Below are 22,234 nucleotides of genomic sequence, written 5' to 3'. Positions count from 1 at the left end.
TTCTTGTGGAATTTGATGTTTAATGCCGTTACTTTCGGCGAGAAGCCTTAGGTCACCAAAAGTACTCGGCGACTCACCGAAAATATTTGTAGGTAAGGATCGATCACCACGTGACTGATGAGTCCACAAATTAGACTCATTTAGGGCTATATTTTAATATAAATTGTGTCCTCAAATGCCTATTTTATCTCAATATCTGATGAAAACCCTTAAGTTTCTGGTATTTGAAGTTTGAAGGAAAGCACGGACACTACGTCACACAAGGCAACAAAAAAGCTGAAAAGAATGAAGAAATAAAGGCCTGAGGATCACCGAGTCCACTTGGCGAGTCACCGAAGGGTCTTACTTCGCCTTTTGTTGCAGTGTGCTGAGCCATGAGGAAAAGGATCAAGTCGGCGGAAAAAGGGAGTAGTCTGCGCATCAACGAGAAGTTCCATGAAGCAGTACTATGTCGCCCAATGACACAGAGCACGATGATGCTGAAGGATGGTGCAAGACGGTGATGAACTACACCAAAAGGTGAATCACCGAGTTGATCGACAATTCTGACTAACGACGCAGAATGATCAGTTACAGCACAAATCTGTGAAAACTATAGATACTAGTTAGAGTTATAGGTTTAAGAGTCGGACAAATAATATAATTTTCATATAGAATAGTACTCTTTGATATTTTTGCTCTAAGTTTAAGAGGGTTTTGAAGACTTGAAGTTCCAAAGGGTTTCCTCTTCAAGATTTGGATTTAGGTCTCTTGGATTCTTCAATTTTGGCCTGTATCAAGACTTAAATCTTCATACCCAGTTGAATACAAGATCAATTTGGTATAAATTTCTATCTCTTATACATGTGTGGCTAAAACCCCCAATTCTTGGGGTGTAATTTAGTGAATATTGGTTAAGATAATTGTTCTGTCTGGCTTGCTGATAGTCTATTCGTAGTTTAAATGTGACTTCGTTTAGTGGTTATGGATGAATTTAATGAATTTGTAGTTGCAAATACAAATTTATTTATGTGTTTTCGGCTTGCTCGAGAGAGAGGTCATAAAACTAAGACCGCTAGATTGATGACCAGTGTTAGTGGGTCGACATGACATTCAGCTCGATAGAGTGAACCCTAGTCCAATGTCCACAGACTAAGCTCGAGAGAGTGAGTGGGTTAAAGTGTAGGCTGGTCTTTATGCGGCTAGTGGGTGTCCGAGAGGAACGCATTTGAAACGGGGTAAGATGCTCGAGAGAGAGCTAATCCCCCTTAAAGTTTAGTCTAGTCACAATTATTCTTTGAATCTTCTATCGAAAGCATGTAGCCAATAATGTAGCTTAACCCATATTCCTGTCACATCCCAAGGATCCCCTCTCATTACTTAGAAATTATTGTTTATTTTGCTGTTTCTACTCACTAGTGACAAAACTCCATTGTTAATTGACACTCGTGTCCCCCTTTAATTTATAATGTCTTTTAATCGTTAATGTCTTTAGCTACGACTAGTTAGAACTAAATTTCATTTTTCTATTAATTCTCAAAACCACTCCCTTGGGAACGATCCCAACCCTTGGTTGGGTTACTAAACTATTGTACAATCATAGACACTTGTATCGGAAGTTGTGTCTTGATGATGAAAACATCAGTGACACTACTGGAACAAATCTTGCCTATGAATTATGTCAAAGAGGTCTAAAAGAGCGACAGTGAAGTTAGTTTTACCGTGCCATTCATCTAGTGTGATGCTTACTCCATGTGCGAGTCCACACACGGGAGTTAGTAGTGCATTGACCATCCTGAGTTGGGCGTACTTGAATTGTAACTTAGCCCTAACCTTTTCACTACCGTACTGGTCATGATATTGGCCTCAGTACCCGTGTCAACAAAATCATGAGCGGGTCTTCCATTAATCATGATGTCAACATACTATGCGCCGTATTCTCTCAATTTCCCTGGCTGCTTCATGATAGCTCCACATAGTCCTAACAATCCCAACTTTGTTATCTCTGCGCCTTGTCCTTTCTCTTGTGCATCCTTCTCCTTCTGCTCTCGCAGGATAGCACAAAGCCTTTTCAGTTCAGGGAACCTTGCATGAAACTACATCCCACCGCATATGTAGACCCCATTTATTTTGGAAGTTTCTTCCTTCCTCTGTGTATCACCATGTTGTTCAGACTTCTTGCCATCAGACCTATAGGTATCATGATTCTTGGGATGTGGTTGCTGCTCTTCGATTTTTCCATGATCATCCCCACCATGGTCATGAATACCTACCTCTCACCTACTCTCCTCTGGCGCTATCGGGTTTTTCATGCCTTAAGTTTGTCAAAGCTTTGACATACATGATGGCATCATTGATAGTACTAACCTATCGGTGTTCCAACTCCGTCCAACCCTAGTTTTGTAGCTTATCCATGAAGTGAAACAACATATATTTATCCATGAGGTTTGGAATATGAAGCATTAGAGTGGTGAACTCTTTCACATATGCCTGAATGTTGCATGTTTGCTTCAAATCCCTGAACTTGCACTTCACCTCATAGATGACATTGCTAGGGAAGAATGCCTTCTTGAACTCCACTTGGAATCACTCCCTAGTGTTGATAGTGCAAAGACCCTTCCCTATTTCTGATTCTTTAAGCCTCCACCATAGCATGGCCACCATCGCCACTCTTAACTCGGTTACACTTGAAGTAATTTTCCAAGTGCAATATGAAATTCTCCACCACTTGCGCATTACAGACTCCTTTGAACATAAGAGTCTTGGGAGCCTCAACCTTGGCCTTTCTATTGATGAGTCCACGTTTTGGACTCATTTAGGGCTCTATTATAATAGATTTAGTTTCCTCAAATGCATATTTTGTCTCAAGAACTGATGTAAATCCTTGAATTTCAGGTATTTGGACTTCGGCATAAAGCATAGACACTATTAATCAAGAAGGAACAAACGGATCAAAGAACAAAGAAATTAAAGCCTGAGGATCGCCTAAACCATTAGGCGAGTCCCCGAATGGCATTGGTCTCGCCTAATGTTCTAGTGTGCCAAGCCCGAAAGGAGAAGATCTAGTCAGTGAGATAAAAGAGAAGTCGGTGTGTCGCTGAACAGTTCCGCGATAGAGTGCCTTATCACCCAAATGTAGAAGACCTCAAGGATGCTGAAGGGAAAAGCAGAACGGTGATACAATTGACCAAAGGGCGGATCGTCGAGTGGATCGGCTATCCCGACTAACTGCGCTGAGTGATTCTTCACATTCATTTTATACAAGTATTTATTAAAGTTCAGATAACTTTGCCTGAAAATTATGATCTCTTTACAAAGAAAAAATATAAATAGCAATCATAGATATCTTACCAATCCAATTAGGTTTTTTCTAAACGGAGCCTGGATGCTTCATTTATTTAGCCAACCAAGCCAACAATAAATTATTTGAATTGATAATAGTAATATGATTCCCCTCAAAAATGGATCTAATTGCACTTCACGCTCCAAATTTTTGATGATTCAATTTATCTTTCTTAGGCGAAACGAGGGATATCTTGATCTGGGGAGAGAACGGGGAAATACTATATGACCAAATATATCTGACAAGTCGCACTATATGTCAACCCAAGATGAAATTGGATCTCCATGATTTCGAAATCAACAGACTTTTTGACAACTATAAATACTTGTTTGAATTTTTAGTTTAGAAAGAGTTTATGTAATCAGAAACCATTTTTCAGAGTTATTCATTTTTAAAACATAGTTTTTGGAGACAATTTTCCTTAGCTTTGGAGATTTTGAAGATCACATTTTAAAGAAATTCGAAGTGGGTATTGCAGATTCTTCATCTTAGACGTTTGTAAAGACCATATCAATCGTACCCAATTGATGGAAACACATTTCGGTATCGATTTCTATCTTTTTACTATGTCTAGCTAAAACCCCAATTCTTGGGGTGTGATTATGTGATTATGAGTTGAATTAATTGTTGGGTATTGCTAATTGATTGTTTCTTCGTTGTTTAAAAGTGATTTCATTAAGTAATTGTGGTTGAATTTAATGGTTTGTAGTTGCAAATACAATCTTAATTTCGTGTTTATGGCTTGCTCGAGAGAAAGTTCGTAAAACCAAAATTATTGAATCGATGGTCTGTGGGTATTGAGTTGACATGGGTTCAGCTCGAGAGAGTGAATCCTAAGCCCTTTCCCACACATTCAGCGAGAGAGAGAGAATGGACAAAAGCGAAGGATGTGCTTTATTGTGGCTTATTGGTGTTCGAGAGAAACCAATTCGATTCAGAGTAAATTTTTCGAGAGAAAATTTACGCCCACTAAAGTCTAGCTTATTCATTGATTTACAACGGTTTAGTATTAATCCAATTACCCAGTTGTTTACCTTAGCCCATAATCCTATCACATCCCAAGAATCCCGTCTCCATATTCGTATTTTCGTGTTAATTGTTGTTTTTAGTTGCTAGTTGACTACGAACCGCCCTTTGATACTTGGCACTTGTGTCACCCTTTAATTTATCATTTTTTTTCGTAAATGCTTTTAACTATGATTGACTTGAACACATTTTTACTTTTCTATTGATTCTCAACTACGAACCACTCCATTGGGACTCGACCCCAACTTACTAGTTGGGTTATATTACTACTCACGATAATTGGCACTTGAACTGGAAGTAGTGTCCTGATATGTGAAATCAAAATGGCGCCGCTGCCGGGGAGTAGTGTTACTTAGAATTCTTTGATTGAAGATTTGACAATCTCAAATTCGTTAGTTGTAGTTGATTTAGTTTTGGCTTCTTTGTGTAAGTGTTGGTTGGAATACGTAAAAGTTAACATGAGGGAGAAAGAGATGAGTGATCGCCAAACAGGTCATTGAGATGGTATAAATTACATCAATAGTGTCTAAACCCAGCCAAACAGGTCATCTGGTGGAATGGGTGCGATTTGCATCCCACAGACTTATGAGAATGTGATGTTTGAAGTCACTAGCACAACTCTTCATCTACTTTAAACGATGGGACTATAAGGAGGGCTAGATCACGAAGACCCGCATGAGCATGTGACAAACTTTACAGAGGTTTGCAACCATTTTTCATTCAAAAATGTGTCACAAGAGTCAATTCGGTTGCAGTTATTCCCACTGTCCTTAACAGGAGAAGCTAATGAGTGGTTAGCCGAGTTACCAAACAATTCCATCACATCATGGGAGGAGCTGGTTATAGCGTTTAACACAAGGATCTTTTCTCCATCAAGAATGATGAAACTTAGAGACAAAATTCAAAATTTCAAGCGACGGGAGGGGGAACTCATCCATCAAAACGTGGGTGTGATTCAAGAAGCTCCTACTTAAATGCCCAACTCATGGGCTACCAAACGATTTGTTACTTCAATATTTTTACCGAAGTCTTGATTCGGTTATAAAGGAGTGGCTGAACAATTGGTATGAGGAGGAATAATGTTACAATTATTTGAGGTAGCTTCGTTTCTTCTAGATGACATGACTAGGATAAACCAAGTGTGGTATACCCAAGAGGATCAAGTCTCTCCTTTTTGTTTTAGATTAACGCAAGAGCAACTTGATAAAGAGAGAGACGGGGATGAGAATATCAAGAAGATGTTGACCCAAATTGAATTTCTACAAGAGCACATGAAGGGGACATGTGGAGTGTTTAGAGTTGAGGAGGGTTCTTCTTCCGGTTACTCAAGGCCAGGGGAGAATCAAGGTTGGAACTCTAAGAGATATGAGGAGGATTTCCACCCACGCTACCTACAACGTGGCGGAAATCAAGGTTGGAACTATCATAAGGGACAAGAACAAAAGAGATACTATCAAGATTGGGCTGAGAAAAATGATTATTGGAAAAGAGAAGATGACCATGAGGAGAACCATACCCACTCTAGTGAAAGCCCAAAATCAAAAGGGAGTGTAAGCAGTCCCCGGGTGAATGACTTGTTGTCACACATACTTGATAAAGTTGAAGGTTTGGATGATTTGTTGAAAGGGATGAAAGATGACTTTTCATTATTGAATAGTAAAGTGAACTCCCATGCCGATGCCATCAAGACACTTGAAGGAAAACTGAGTTTATTATCAGCTCAATTGAAACGAAGATAACGATGGAGGACGACGATAGAGGGCTGGTTGTAGTTACTCGCAGTGGAATTGTGGTAATAGGTAATTTGATGGGAAATAAAGATGATCAAAAGCATGAAGAAAGTAAAGGCATGGAGGAACAAGAGTTACTTATTCATCAAAACCTTGCCAAAAAACCACATAAGGAAGTGGAACAACATGTTCAAATTCCAAAAGTCATACAACCTTTACCCAAAATACCTCCACCATTTCCCCAACGCCTAAAGAAGAAGAATGAAGATGAGAAGTTCAAGAAATGTTTATCGGTGTTCAAGACACTATCAGGCAACCTCCCCCTTGTGGAAGCATTGTTGGAAATGCCGGGGTACGCCAAGTTCATGAAAGAGTTGGTCCCAAAGAAGAGAAGTTTGGATTTTGAGACAGTTGAAGTTTCCCATAGTTGCAGTGCAATTATGACTAAGGAGCTGATAAAAAATAGAGAAGATCCTGGGGCATTCACCATTCTCTGCACCATAGGCATGCTCCAATTCGCTAAAGCTTTATGCGACCTAGGAGCAAGAATCAACTTAATGCCCTATGCGATGTACAAAAACCTCTGGTTGGGTGAACCGAAAACAACCACAATGAGACTCTTCATGGCAGACCGCTCAATCAAAGATCTCGTGGGGATACTTTATGACATCTTGGTGAAGGTCGATAGGTTCATTTCTTTGGATGATTTTTTTATTTTAGATTGTGAAATAGATGTTGAAATTCGCTTAATTTTGGGAAGGCCATTCTTAGCAACCGGGAGAGCATTGGTAGATGTTGAAAGTAGAGAAGTGAAGTTTTGGGTGAACGAAGATGAAGTAACCTTTAATATTTTCAAATCCATGAAACCCCCAACTGATATTCATGTGGTGTCCACTGATGATATTATCGATAAGGCGGTGGATAGCGTAAGCCATTTGATGTGCATGAATGAACCCCTAGAAGTTGTACTTGCTAATTATGATGAATCCGAAATTCAAGGCTTTGGGGAGGTAGTAGTTGCTTTGACCGGTTTAGGAGGGTATTCAAAGACTCCAATCAAGTTGGATATTGACCTAAAAAATAGAGAGAATCCTCCCACAAAGCCATCAACAGAAGAATCACCTAATCTGGAATTGAAAGCACTTCCATCTCATCTCTGATATGCTTTCTTGGGGGCAAATAACACTTTATCGGTGATCATTGCAGCTGACTTGCTAGAATGGCAGGTGAAATTTCTCATTGAAGTGTTGCGAAAACATATAAAAGCTATAGGATGGACTATCGCTTATATAGTGGGCATCCCTCTATGTATTTGTACTCACAAAATTCAGCTTGATAATAAGGGCAATCCTAGTGTTGAGCAGCAGTGGAGATTGAACGCACCAATACAAAAAGTGGTAAAAAAGGAGATAATCAAGTGGTTGGACACATGTGTGATCTACCCTATTGGAGATAGCAAATGGGTAAGTCCAGTATAATGTGTACCGAAAAAAGGGAGGTATCACCGTAGTCCCAAATGAAAAAGGGGACCTTGCGCCGACTAGACCGGTGACCAGGTGTAGAGTACGCATGGATTATCGAAAGCTAAATTCATGGACTGAAAAGGATCACTTTCACATGGCTTCATTAATTAAATGCTTGACCAGCTATCAGAGAGGGGTTGGCACTACTTTTTAGATGGGTATTCTGGTTACAACCAAATCTCCATCGCACCGGAAGACCAAGAGAAAACCACCTTCACATGCCCCTATGGTACCTTTGCCTTTAAAAGGTCAACCTTTCAGCGTTGCATTCTATCGATTTTTGCCAACATGGTAGAAGATTAAATAGAGGTATTTATGGATGACTTCTCAGTTGTGGGTGATACCTTTGAGACGTGCTTAGAACACTTAGGACAAGTTCTCCAAAGATGTGTGGAGACGAACTTGGTCCTCAACTGGGAAAAGTGTCACTAAATGGTTAAAGAAGGAACAGTACTTGGTCACAAGGTGTCACAAAATGGGCTAGAGGTTGATAGAGCAAATGTTGAAGTTATTGAGAAATTGCCACCACCAATTTTGGTAGTGGGGTTTCGTAGATTCTTAGGACATGCCAGTTTTTACCAAAGGTTCATCAACGACTTCTCAAAGATTGCACATCATTTATGCAAACTCTTAGAGAAAGAGGTGAAATTTCAATTTCATGATGCTTGTATGGTGGCTTTCCGGTGATTGAAGGAAAAACTAGAATCGACCCTATTCATTATTAGTCCTGATTGGTCAGAATCTTTTGAAGTAATGTGTGATGCAAGTGGAACGGCATTGAGTGTTGTATTGGGGCAGAAACGCAATAAACTTTTTCACCCAATTTATTATGCAAGCAAGACTCTAAACAGTGCTCAACGTAATTATACTATGACCGAACAAGAGTTGCTTATACTAGTCTATGCATTTGAGAAATGTCGGGCATACTTGTTAGGAACAAAAGTAATTGTTTACACTGATCATGCTGCACTCTGGTACCTAATGGCTAAGAAGGATGCAAAACCAAGGTTGATAAGGTGGGTGCTCCTATTGTAAGAATTTGAGTTTGAGGTCAAAGATAGAAGAGGTTGTGAAAATCAGGTGGCTGACAACTTATCTAGATTAGAGGGCAAGGAAAATGATGATCCTGAGGTTGACATGGACGATTCCTTCCCCGATGAACAAGTGTTTGCATTAACTCTCAAACAAATTCCTTGGTATGCAGATTTTGCCAATTACATAGTGTGCGGATTAATGCCAGATGAGCTGAACTTCTACCAACAAAAGAGGTTCATGTTCGATATTAAAAAGTACTTTTAGGATGAACCATACTTGTTTTGAGAGTGTGCAGATCATCTCATCAGACGGTGTGTTCCGGAAGAAGAGGCGATTGAAATTCTCCATGCTTGTCATACCTCACCAGTTGGAGGCCATCATAGCGATGTGCGTACAACTGCTAAAGTTCTCCAAAGTGGATACTACTGGCCATCCCTCTACAAAGATGCACATTAATTTGTGAAGAAATGCGCCCAATGTCAGAAGCAAGGTGAAGTATCTAAATGACATTAGTTACCTCTTACTCCCATTTTGGAAGTCGAGCTATTTGATGTTTGGGGAATCAATTTCATAGGCGTATTTGTGAGTTCATTTGGTAATAAATATATCTGGGTGGCAGTAGATTATGTTTCTAAATGGGTCGAAGCTGTGGTACTACCAAACAATGAAGGGAGAAGTGTGGTTCAATTTCTGAAACACTACATCTTATCTAGATTCGGTACTTCTCGAGCTATTATTAGTGATGGTGGTTCCCACTTTTCCAACAAATGGTTCTCAGCTGCATTGAGTATGTATGGGGTGAAACACAAAGTAGCTACTCCATATCATCCCCAAACAAGCGGTCAAGTTGAAGTATCAAACCGAGAGGTCAAGAACATCTTGGCAAAGACAGTGAATTCTAATATGACTCATTTGTCTCGAAAGCTTAATGACAAACTATGGGCGTATCACACCGCTTACAAAACTTCTATTGGTATGTCTCTGTATCAGCTAGTTTTTGGGAAGTCTTGCCATCTACCAGTCGGGCTAGAACACAAAGCAATGTGGGCATTGAAAGCTCTAAATTTGGACTGGACATAAACCTCAAAAGAGAGAGTAGAGTAGTTAAACGAGTTGGACGAATTAAGGTTTAAAGCTTACAAAAGTTTAGCTCTCTACAAGGAAAAAATGAAGTGGCACGATGCAAAGATACTTAAGAGAGAGTTCAAGGTGGGAGATTAGGTGTTAGTATACAACTCCCTACTTAGACTCTTTCCCGGAAAACTCAAGTCCAAATGGTAAGGACCATTTAGAGTGACAAGAGTACTCACCAATGGTGTCATAGAAATTGAGGGTCAAGAGGGACCTACATTTAATGTGAATGGGCAATACTTGAAATTATACTTTGGAGAATCCCTAGAGATTTTTTTGATTGAGGTGGTGTATCTGGATGATGCTTGAGAGTATTTCCTCGTCAAGCCACGACGTTAAATAAGGCGCTTCTTGGGAGGCAACCCAAATGTTAGTGTTTTAAATAATATTTGTTGATTTTGCCAGAGTGGGATCACGAGCAAGACAAAGGTACTCTCGGTGAATCGCTGAATCAGTTCGGCGAGCACGATTTGGTTCGCCTTATGGATCTAAAAAATGAGGCTAAGACTCTGGAACATTAGGTGGGACACATTCACCATTCAGGGTTTCGTCGATGTGTTTGGGCATCCTGATTTTCCACGCCCTTTCTAGTCAACACTGACAATGCCCCTCAAGGATCGACCGGCGATATTCTGAGCTCATTATGCAGATTGCCGATATGTTCGGCGACCCCCTAAATTTGCCCTCTGTGGGAGTGCAGTCTACTAGAACTAAGGGTGATCTGAAGAACATTAGGCGCAACGCCGAAGCATTCGGTGACCATTTCACTCCATTGCCAACTGGGCATTTAGTGAAGATTGCTCGTTACCCTGCTCTACTTGTTTACACACTAGATTGTTTTCATTTCTTGTTAGTCTTTATTTACTTTACCTATTTTGTTTTATTTGCGGTAAAATGCCAGCTATCCACCCACAGTGAGGACAATGTAAACTACTTTTTTGTGGGGGTGTGGAGATTACTCAGTGTCCTCAGCGAACCTCATCCTCTTTTTAATCACCCCTTGTTTGTGTTGAAAGAGGTTGTCTTTTACAAATTTGAGTGTCAGTTTTGATCAATACCGATGAATTAAATAGTGCTTATAATCAAACAAACATGAATACGTGGCTATGATGAGGCCAAATAAAGTTGCATAGTCAATATGTAAACTATTTGCAACTCGTTGTGACTAGCCAAGTACCAGATTGAGTCTCTTGTGATGAACATTGCACACTAGCAAAAGTGTGGAGTCATGTTTTGACATTGGTATCGATGCCTTGTGTGATAAGCTTACCATGAACCATGTATAATGACACCTAGAATTTCGCCGTTAGTCCGGTTAACTAAGTGAGGCAATTTCTTAAGATGATCTTAGGAAACTTTAAAGAGTGTGAACCAATTTGACATTATACCTGTTTTTGTGGCCTACCTTGTGAGTGTGTGAACTCCTTTTGAGCATCCCCTAAGCCTTACCTTTTTCTTGGAAGAAACTTGATGAAAGCCAAACCTTTCTTGATCCATTACCCATAATCCTCATGATTTGTGGCATGTTTGATTACCCAACTTAAGCCAAAAGCCTAAGTTGGTGGTTTGGTGAAAAGAAAAGGTGAATCAAAAAAATGCAAAGAAGTCCCTTTTGCCCATGTTTTGAGAAAAATGAAACCCCTCTATGTATAAAAAAAGAATAAAAAATGAAAAAGAAAAAAAGAAAAAGTTGTGGAATAAAGTTGTGAAAATACAAAGAAAATGGGGTTTCCAACGGTCCATGGAAGATGAATAAGAGGTTACTTTTGAGCTTGAATGAAAATGATAAAGAAAAGGGAAAAGGGTGTTGTTCATATCACATTTCACGGGGATTACAACCTATGAGCCTAAATGACCATACCATTGTACTCAGCCACATTACAAACCTTTAAAAGAACTTTTTGATCTTGAATTAGCTGAAACAAATATCGATTAGAAAATAAGGGAAAGCCTATGGGTGAAAATCTTACATTGTGTTCATCTTTGTGAGTGTGACTGTTGCATTTGATTCCGAAACATTAAATTGATGAATAATTGTGTGATAATATGGAATCATTCTTTGTGTGAGGGTATTTGATCACCTTTGTTGAGCTTGAACTTGCATTTGAAGCAAGTAATGTGAACTTGAGATTCTTTGGTAATGATGAGTCACAACTTGAATCTTTGAGTGTACATTTGATCCTTGCATGAGTAAGTTGAGTCTTCTTGTGTGCATTCCTGATTGAGTCTTGTGTAGCACCATTTGAGACATTCTTTTTGAACTGCTAAACTTGAGTCTTACTTGAGGAAAAGCAAAATTTTAAGTTGGGGGTGTTGATAAGTCCACAATTTGGACTCATTTACGTCTTTATTTTAACAAAATTAGTGTCCTCAAATGCATATTATGTGTCAATGAATGATGTAAAGCTTTGAAATTGCAGGTATTTGAAATTAGGAATGATGCCTAGACACCATTGATAAAAAAGGGAACAAAGCACGCTAAAGGAATGCAGAAATAAAGACATGAAGATCGCTGATGCCATTCGAAAAATTGCCAAATCGAGAATGTCATTCGGTGAATCGCCAAGAGACCGCCTAAAGTTACAGAATGTCGGAGCTAAAATGGGGGTTAGTTCGGCGAGCAGAAATTATTTTTGGGGAATGGCTGATCGTGTTGGCAAAGGACAACCGGGTCGCCAAAAGTGTTGAAGAAGATTCAAGCAAGTGCTGATGGGCTATATGGAAAGACAAAGGGCGAATTGCGGAGTCATTTGGTGATCCCGGCCTAGATCGCATAAAGTTACAGTAGCCAGACCAAGTAGAAGCCAAAAATGAAGGCGAGATGAAGAACAATCGGTGAATTGCCGATCTGTCGGTGACACCCAACTTACCTAGCCAAATGGTCACACGCAGTGACACTATAGACTTGTTTTAATGAGTTTTGGCTAGAGAGAGAAAGGTATTCAAAAATGTGAGGAAAAACCTACTGAGAGGGAGAACACTACCAAAAGCTTTTCCTAGTGATTTTAGCAAGATTTTCTTAGAGATTTTGTAATAGAACATATATTTAGCCAATTTCCTCAGATAATTCTCATTTTTACCCGGCTATGGGAGTGATAATTGATTTTGATTTTGATTTTCTCATTTTTGAGATGAGATGAAAAAACCCTTCACTTGGGGTTTTGATCATGAAGCCAATTGTTGAGTTTTACTTAGTGGGTGTTCTTTAATTGTGACTAATGATGTTAGTTTGTAGTGGGTCTAAGTTGTTGTGTTTCGAGGTTGAATTACATGATTTTGTGTAACAATTTCAGTGTTCTGCACTTGCTCGAGAGAGAGATGTATAACCAAAGTAGCAATCTTAGTGTCCTTAATAGTGGGTTTTCTTGGTTTCAGCTTGAGAGAGTGAAATCAAGTGATCTAGCCTTTGTATCCATCTCGAGAGAGTGGAGGTGATGAGGGCAAAGAGGTGGGCTTCTTTTGATTGGTGTTGAAGTTCGAGAGAATTCAACATAGAAAAGGTAATTGTTCAAGAGAAAGTTACTTTATATATGGTTCGATCTACCGACAACAAATTATCCCATTATGAGCATTAACGTTTATCCATTTCATTGAGATTCAATAAATGGCTGATCAATTCCTCAAGCATTACTCTACTATTTAATTGTTTGTATTGAAGTGTAAATTTGGAGTGATAGTTAAAGCCCAAAATTTGAAATTTGAACACTAATTGTGCAAGAACTGTTTGATTGGAGAGGTTGTCATTGTACTTTTATTATTGAATTTGAAGGAAGTACTACTCCCTGTGGGATTGACCCCAACTCACTAGTTGGGTTATATTACTATTGAATTATCTTGGACGTTTAGTATTGGATGAAGCGTTCAGCTACGCTAATCAAATGGCGCCGCTGCCAGGGATCACATTACTTTAAATTGTTGAATCATTGTGTGAGAATATGGAATCATTCATTGTGTGAGGGCATTTGATCACCTTTGTTGAGCTTAAACTTGCATTTGAAGCAAGTAATGTGAGCTTGAGATTTTTTGGTAATAGTGAGTCACAACTTGAATCTTTGAGTGTACAATTGATCATTGCATGAGTAAGTTGAGTCTTCTTGTGTGCATTCATGATTGAGTCTTGTGTAGCACCGTTTCAGACATCCATTTTGAACTGTTGAGCTTGAGTTTTACTTGAGGACAGGCAAAAGTTTAAGTTGGGGGTGTTGATGAGTCCACGATTTGGACTCATTTAGGGCTCTATTTTAATAGATTAAGTGTCCTCAAATGCATATTTTGTCTCAATAATTGATGTAAATCATTGAATTTCAGGCATTTTGACTTCAGGACAAAGCATGGATTGCCTAACACATTAGGCGAGTCGCCGAATGGCCTTGGTCTCGGCTAATGTTCTAGTGTACCAAACCCTGAAGGAGATGATCTAGTCGGAGAGATAAAAGACTAGTTGGTGTGTCGCCGAACAGTTCCGCGATGTAGTGCCTTACCGCCCAAAGGTACAAGACCTCAAGGATGCTGAAGGGAAAAGCCGAATGACGATACAAATGACCAAATGGTGGATCGGCATTCCCGACTTACTACGTCGAGTGATCCTTCACAACACACTTTTTGACAACTATAAATACTTGTTTGAATTTTTAGTTTAGAAAGAGTTTATGTTATCATAAACCATTTTTCAGAGTTATTCAACTTTAAAACATGGTTTTTGGAGACAATTTTGCATAGCTTTGGAGATTTTGATGATTCCCATTTTGATGAAATTGGAAGTGGGTATTGAAGATTCTTCATCTTAGACATTTGTAAAAACCATATCAATCATACCCAATTGATGGAAACACATTTCGGTATCGATTTCTATCTTTTTACTATGTCTAGCTAAAGCCCCAATTCTTGGGATGTGATTATGTGATTATGGATTAAATTAATTGTTGGGTATTGCTAATTGATTGGTTATTCTTCGTTTAAAAGTGATTTTGTTCAGTAATTGTGGTTGAATTTAATGAGCTGTAGTTGTAAATACAATCTTAACTTCGTGTATTTGGCTTGCTCGAGAGAGAGTTCGTAAAACAAAAATTATTGAATCGATGGTCTGTGGTTATTGGGTTGACATGGGTTCAGCTCGAGAAAGTGAATCCTAAACCCTTTCCCACACATTCAGCTCGAGAGAGTGAATGGACTAAAGTGAAGGTTGTGCTTCATTACGTCTTATTGGTGTTCGAGAGAAACCAATTCGATTCGGGGTAAATTATTTGAGAGAATGTTTACCCCTACTAAAGTCTAGCGTATTCACTGATTTACAATGGTTTACTATTAATTGTAATTACCCGGTTGTTTACCTTAGCCCATAATCCTCTCACATCCCAAGAATCCCGTTTCCATATTCGTATTTTTGTGTTAATTTCTATTTTTAGTTGCTAGCTGACTACAAAATCCCCCTTTGATACTTGACAATTGTGTCACCCTTTAATTTATCATGTTTTTCTTCGTAAATGTTTCTAACTATTATTGACTTGAACACATTCTTACTTTTCTATTGATTCTCAATTACGAACCGCTTCCTTGGGACTCGACCCCAACTCACTAGTTGTGTTATATTACTACTCACAATCGTTGGCACTTGAACTGGAAGTAATGTCCTGATACATGAAATCATATATCTCGGTCGAATGACGAAGAGCTTCCAACTTCCACACCATCCTTGAGTGTTTTCATCTCGCCCCTCATCGTGTTAATAGTGCTTAACGCCTCTATGAGCTGATACTCCAAGGAACTGATGGCCTCCTTCATCTTGAACTTTCACGCTGGTGGCCTTCCAACTCCTTACGGATGTGGTCGTTCTCTTCATGGCTGAAGTCATGCAGACTCTTGAACTTGCAATCGACATTGTTCAAACATTGACCTAATATCTCAATGGCCTACCTTTCCATTTCAACCCTTGCCCATTCCTCTTCGACGGTGATGTCAATGGCCTCCTCACTATGTTCATCGTTACTTGCTACGGTGGTCAAATGTTGGTGAGATGTTAGCATTTATCTTGGTGTAGACTCGAGCAACATTTCCTCACTACTCTTGTGGTACTTCTTTCCATTGCGGTTCGTCCTTCCACCATCCAGCTTGACGTTGGTGGTGCTAGCAGCGTTTACATCTCTTTTATTGGCCATTCCCTTAGTACAAACCTTTGCTCTTATACCACATTGTCACGGACTTAGAGTCTCACTAAAGCTCTGTGCGGCACTTGACAACTTACTCATTAATATTTCAAGATCTTGAATGTTTAAGTAAACCCTCTGAAACTAAGATCGTTGATGCTTATCGTGACCAATGACACTAACCTACTGTACGAGTGTCTACGATCGTCGATAATATAGTAACCCAACTAAAGGTTGGGGTCATGTCCCAAGGGAGTAGTTTTGAGAATTAATAGAAAAATAAAAGTTAGTTCTACTTAGTCATAGCTAAAGACATTAACGAGTAAAATCATAGTAAATTAAAGGGGGTGACACAAAAGTGTCAAATATCAATTGGAGGTTTTGTCACAAGTAGTAAAAACAACAAAAATAACAAGACAAACAACTATGGGGAAGAGTTCTTTCGGTGTGACCGCAATACAAGTTGAGATAAATCATTGGGTGCATGCTTTCGATAGGAAATTTTCTAGATAATAGTGACTAGGCTAAGGTTTAGATGGAAATAAGTTCCCTCTCGGGAAACTTACCCTGTTTCAAATGCGTTACTCTTGGACACCTATTTGCCGCATGAAGGCCAGCCTATGCCTTACCCCACTCACTCTCTCGAGCTGAGTGTTAGGATATGGGACTAGGGCTCACCCTCTCGGTTAGAACCTCATGTCTACCCACTCCTTAGGCCATCAGTGTAGCGGTCTTGGTTTTGTGACCTCCCTCTCGTTCAAGCCGAAAACACATGGGTGGTTTTGTATTTGAAACTATAAGCCCATTAAATTAAACCACAACCACTAGGTGAAATAACCATTAAAATACATGTATCCTATCAGCAAGCAAGACCCAACAACAATATCAACACATATTTGCAAAATCACACCCCAAGAATGGGGGTTTTTAGCCGCACATCAAGAAATAACAAAATACACCTAAAATGATACTAAAATCAAATGGGTATAAGTAATTAAACCTTGATTTAAGAAAAGGAAGAAGAATGGAGAAGACCCACTTCCAACTTGGGGAAGATGAAATCCTTCTTTCTTCAATTCTCCCAAAAAAACCCTCTCCAAACTTAAGAGAAAATATCCCAAAAAGTACTATTCTATTGTGAAAATTATAATAATGGTTTGGCTCTTAAAAATATATAGTAAGTTTAGTATTTATAGACTCCAGAAAATAGTGTTGGCGGATCTTTCGGTGAGGTTAGTCAGAATCACTGATTAACTCGGTGATTCACCCTTTGGTATAGTTCGTCGCCATCTTGCACTAGCTTTGAGCATCGTCGTGCTCTATGTCATTGGGCGACATAGTACTGCTTCGTGGAATTATTTGGCGATTCGCAGGCTTTAGCTTATTCGTTCTTTTCAGCCTTTTTGTTTCTTTTTTAGCCTAATTGTCCATGATTCCACTAAAACTTGAAATACGTGAAACTTAAGAGTTTTCATCAGATATTGAGACAAATTAAGCATTTGAGGACATTATTTCTATCAAAATAAAGCCCTAAATGAGTCCAATTTGTGGACTTATCAATCGCTAAGAGAATGAATAAGAAAGACAAGAGTGTTTTGAAAGAAGGCTTTTTATTGCTTTGTGGAATGCTTTGTACTTCATTGGATGATTTACAAATGAGAGGATCTCTATTTATACTACTTCCTAGCGACGTAAGTATAAATAATATTTACTTTAAAAGTCCCTACAATATTTACACTTTAGTCCTATTATAGAATTCTCTCGAATTCTAGAGAATTCCAAAGCCTTTATTGAAAATATCTAGTCCCTCATCTAGAATTATCTACTAGTCTAGTGAATTTGAAGGCTTTCTAAGATATTTTCTAGGTCATTCTAGAGTCTTCTAAGGAAAGATCTAGAGAACTCTAGAGTCTTCCACTAACATCTCCATAACTCTAGATTCTTACTTTTTATTTTATGCCAAATTTGAAGGGAAAAATGGCGGGTCCTAATAGTAGGCTAGTTAGTGCCTTAGAATTGCTACTTCGGACCCATTATCCCATAGAAATCCTTTGATGTTAAATTGGACGGTCCTAACTCATCGTAAATTGATGCTACAAATGTGAGTATGATAATATGAAGTCTTATCTTGAAGAAAACTCAATTTAAATAGCCTTTCATACATAACTTTCCCATTGTTTTGGCTCCGATGTGTTTCAGTAGTGGTTTTATGCCTTTTGGTTATATTGGATCAGGTTTAGGTTTCGAGATGGAATGGGTATTTGGTGACTCTAAATATGGTTTCTCTCTATGGTACGCTCACATATAAAGATGAACTTATGATTTTGGAGACATTCATGGTGTATTAGCCATGGTTTAAGGTCGGGCATACTTGTATTATCCACAATTTGAGGTCCAGGAGATTTTTTTCTAGCCACATTACAAAGCCAGGACATACCTTTATTAGACACTAGTTGAGTCCGGGTAAACTCCTATTAATCGTGTTTGAGTCTTGACATAGTGGTTTAGTTAGGTTCTTAGGGGTGCCTTCGTCGCATCTAAATCTAAGCTTGCCCTTTTATGTTCAAGAGTATGTATAATCTTAGTCATAGCTAAGGATCCATTTATTTATTTTCATTTCAATTGAATAGTAGTTTACATTCTGAACTTCTAGGGTTCTAGTTAGGTTATAGATTGTGGCTTTACTATACTGTTTCACTGCTTCTAGATTCGTGAGCTATATAATTATACTTTCTACTATTGCTTCATTTGTTTGACCTTTAGTCATCATTTATTTCCTCACTTTTCATTATGTTTTTGCTTTCCAAGGGCAAGCGTCTTATGATGTCTACTGGGTACATATTGTTTCGGTACTCATGCTACACTTTGCGTGTGTTTTCTTGAGGTAGATCCTAGTGCCAACAGACAATTGATTCGAGCTTTTGCAGGGACTTCCACAAATTGAGGTAGTTGACGACAACCTAGTTTGACTCATCTTTTTCTGTATATTATTTCTGCTAGTATTTTGTATTAGTGACAAGTTTGTACTTGTTTTTGTGATGATGTACCTTGTACTCAGTCTAGGAGTTTTGTAGCACCATCCCCCTAGTCGTGGGATTGGATTTTGTATGTTTGTTCATATTTATGTCATTTCCCTCTTATAGTTGTGGTTTTCTTTTACTTGTTTTTATCCTCTTGTTGGTTGTTGATTTTGCATGATATGCATATTACTTGTGGTTCTGGAATATGGGTTGGCTTACCTACCAGTGGGTTTTTGTAGGTGCCACAATGAATCAAATTTTTGGGTTGGGACAAAGTTGGTATCTGATAGGTGGGGATTTTTACCAATTTATCTTATCTTTAAGCTTACTTTATTGCACTGTTTATGTGATAATAGGTGCATTTAATGTGGTTTTTTCTCATGTTTTGCAGAAAAATAAAAAATAGAGTTATAGACATGGTAAATGAAGAAACCAAGTGAATTCGAGGCAAAAAAAGGACTAAAACTGCAAATTTGGAACTAGCAACAATTGTGCATAGTGATCGCGTAACAATTAGTGGTGAATTTCCACTCAATTGGGGCTTTTTTCTTATGATTTTATGGCACTCAAGCAGATTAATATGTTAATTAATTATTGATTGAACTGGTGTTGATTTTAGTTATTCATTCCTTCGAAGGAACATGACGAAAAAGAGTTGAGAAAGGAGCATAAACTGGCAAAAATATGGCGTCTTATGTCGCACCTGTGAAGCCAAGTTCGCTTAAGCACATGGTTAAGTATGGTCTATAGATCACTTAAGAGACCATGTAGGAGTGGCTTCTATGAACAAGCCACAAAGGTGGGGCTTTCTAAAGCGATAGGATTGTAGCTTCTTCGAAATCTCCGCCGCTTTGGCGAGATGCGGTTATTGAAACAAGGGAAGAGTTGGAATTTCTTAGATATTGGACCCAAATTCTCACAAAAAGGCCTGGAGAAGAAGACATCAAAAGAAAGGATACCACTATTGAATATTGAAGATTATCTTAGAGTTTAGCTAAGGTAATAACCTGTAGAGTTTATTTTTGGGTTGATACTTTGAAGGCAAGTTACCTTATCATTCATCCTTTGGATTGAAGATTATGTTTCTAATAGTAATATTTCTTATCCTATCTTCTTTCTCTTGCTTTGTATTTCATGAATTGTGGGTGTAATTCCTAATTGAGATAGGGGTTTTACGCTAGCAATAGACAAATATTAGGGTGTTTTATTTTCATTCTATTGCTTTTGTATTTGATTCCATGCTTAATATTCATGAAATGAGTTTAGTCTAATTTTCATGTTTGAATTTATCAGTAAAGAGTGCATGCTCAGATCTTGCTTCCGATCTTTATGGGTTGCTCGGAAGAGAATCCATGAAGTGGAGAAGTAGATTAATAACTGCAAATTTGCTTTCAATCTTGTGTTTGAGACCGAAAGGAAAAGATTTAGGATTTCATTGTTGAATGCACCACTTGCTCGAAAGAGAGGTCTAAATTAAGACTTAGGTTGTTGTGTTGAATTACATGATTGGACAGAAAAGTGATTTCATGATATAAGACTTTGAGACTGAAAGGAGATTAGTATTGTTGAAGATGACCTAGCCTACGTATGATTAAATTAGACGTGATGAGATTGCAATGGATCGTTGAATGAGTGTTGAGTTCTGAATTTCTCAATTCCAAATTATCTTTGGCTTGATTAGTTCTTTTTCCAAAATCATATTTTTTTATTAAACCATCATCTTTTAAATAATTTTGTATTCTTAATTTTAGATTCAAACTAGTATCTTGTTATTATTTGTCTTTTCAATGGCTGAGAAATTGTTCCTTGTGGGATTCCACCCCGACTCTTAGCTGGATATTTTTATTGCTAATGATCGCTTACTATTATACCTTGTTTTGAGGGTTATTTGAGTGTTATGATAGCTAATTCCAAACTAGGGTTGTGATAACCATGCGAAATTAACAAAGTAGAGCTAATAATTAGTTATGCTTGAATAGTGATTATGCATGTATTATTTTCCTCTTTGCTTCAATTACTTTTTAGCCGAGGCCTACGTTAGAACTTTCACTATTCTTACTCACCAGACCATGGCGGTAACGAATAAGTAAAGTGATTGTACAATGGATATTTAAGGCAATCAACCCTTATCTAACAGCTTGAACGAGCCAAGGGATAGCTAATCTGGGGTCATGGGTAAGGGTTAGTAAAGCATACACTCGTAGATCGAAAAACTTGTGTGGTGAAATTCACTTATTTAGGTTACTATCCACTTAGGTGATATATAACTTACTGATATATCGTGAGTTTACGGTATTTCTAATACATTTCACTTACAAGTTGTGTGTGTCTAGGGACTTTTTTAATTGGTTTTTATGTGTTTTTATCATATTTTGTAGGAAAGATGTCCAGGCGCGGAAGTAAAGAGACAGTTGAAAGAAAGTAGAAAAGGGCATCTACGAAGGTGATCTATGGACCGTAGGTCCATTGACGCTCCGTAGATGATGGTCGTAGATCAGCAGTCAAGGTATGGAAGGCAAATCAGGGAAATCTGACCAATTGTGGAACCACTGTGACCATTGACGGTCCGTAGATTGATCTATGGACCGTACAGTTGATCCGTAGATTGATACTGCCAGGGTTCCAGTACCTGATTTTTGAAGATTCTAACTGTGGAGCTACGGAGAGGGATTGACGGACTGTAGATCGATCTACGGTCTGTACTATAGCTCCGTCCTTTGCTTCAGAGAAGCTAATTTTTGGAAGCTAAAAATATTTTCTAAGTCCTGGCTAACGGAAAGGACTCACGGACCGTAGATCCATTAATGGTCCGTCAGTCAGTCTCGTGGAATGAAGACGCGTGCCTGAACAAACTTTCCTTACTTTGTTTCCCTTTTAATTTAGGACTTGTTTTCTATAAATAGGGCTTGTAAACCTCGTTTTTGAGGGTTGGTTTTAATTACTTTTATTCTAGTTCTTGACTTGGGAGATGAACTTGCATTTGGGCAATTATTAATTTCCTAAGATCGTTTTGAAGATTTGGGAGTTGCAATTTAAGTTGAATTTTTATGTTTATTATTCTTCTTACGTAAGTTCATAATTCTTTCATCTAAAACAATGAATTGTGTTTATATGATTATGGGTAACTAAAACTCCACAACTAGGGTTGTGGGAACCATGAGCGATTAATAAAGTATGAATAGTAAATAAGCAATTCTTGAATAGTATGGTGCATGCATTGATAATTTTATCGTTTAGAAGTCTTTTTAGCGGTTGCAAACGTTAGAACTCACCTTGTTGCTACTTGCTGGACCAAGGAGGTAAT

At 38.4% G+C, this 22,234-nt stretch overlaps 2 protein-coding genes across 3 annotated transcripts in view; both read left to right on the top strand.

Annotated features, from left to right (window-relative positions):
• The window catches only part of LOC125821752 (uncharacterized), a 1,137,236-nt gene that overhangs the window by 195,675 nt on the left and 919,327 nt on the right, over positions 1 to 22,234 (top strand). Inside the window, exon 1 of one of the 2 annotated variants that reach the window (XM_049501133.1) lies at positions 20,587 to 20,592. The exons of the other annotated variant lie outside the window; for it this stretch is intronic. The gene's annotated coding sequence lies outside the window, so the exon portion shown is untranslated. Of the gene's footprint in view, positions 1 to 20,586; positions 20,593 to 22,234 lie in introns of those variants that run through there. 2 annotated transcript variants of the gene reach the window in all.
• On the top strand, positions 6,090 to 7,238 carry LOC125821791 (uncharacterized). Its single transcript, XM_049501158.1, has one exon. It carries the CDS (start codon positions 6,090 to 6,092, stop codon positions 7,236 to 7,238), a length of 1,149 nt encoding a protein of 382 aa, XP_049357115.1.

This window comes from Solanum verrucosum, unplaced genomic scaffold, assembly GCF_900185275.1.
Source record: "Solanum verrucosum unplaced genomic scaffold, falcon-dt-bn FXZP01000210.1, whole genome shotgun sequence".
Taxonomy (NCBI): Eukaryota; Viridiplantae; Streptophyta; class Magnoliopsida; order Solanales; family Solanaceae; genus Solanum; species Solanum verrucosum.
The sequence above is the reverse complement of the archived record's forward strand: the minus strand, read 5'-3'. Positions and strand labels throughout refer to the sequence as shown.

Excerpts from the sequence above, each read along its gene's own strand:
- LOC125821791 (XM_049501158.1), top strand. The coding sequence starts at position 6,090 with ATGGAGGACGACGATAGAGGGCTGGTTGTAGTTACTCGCAGTGGAATT.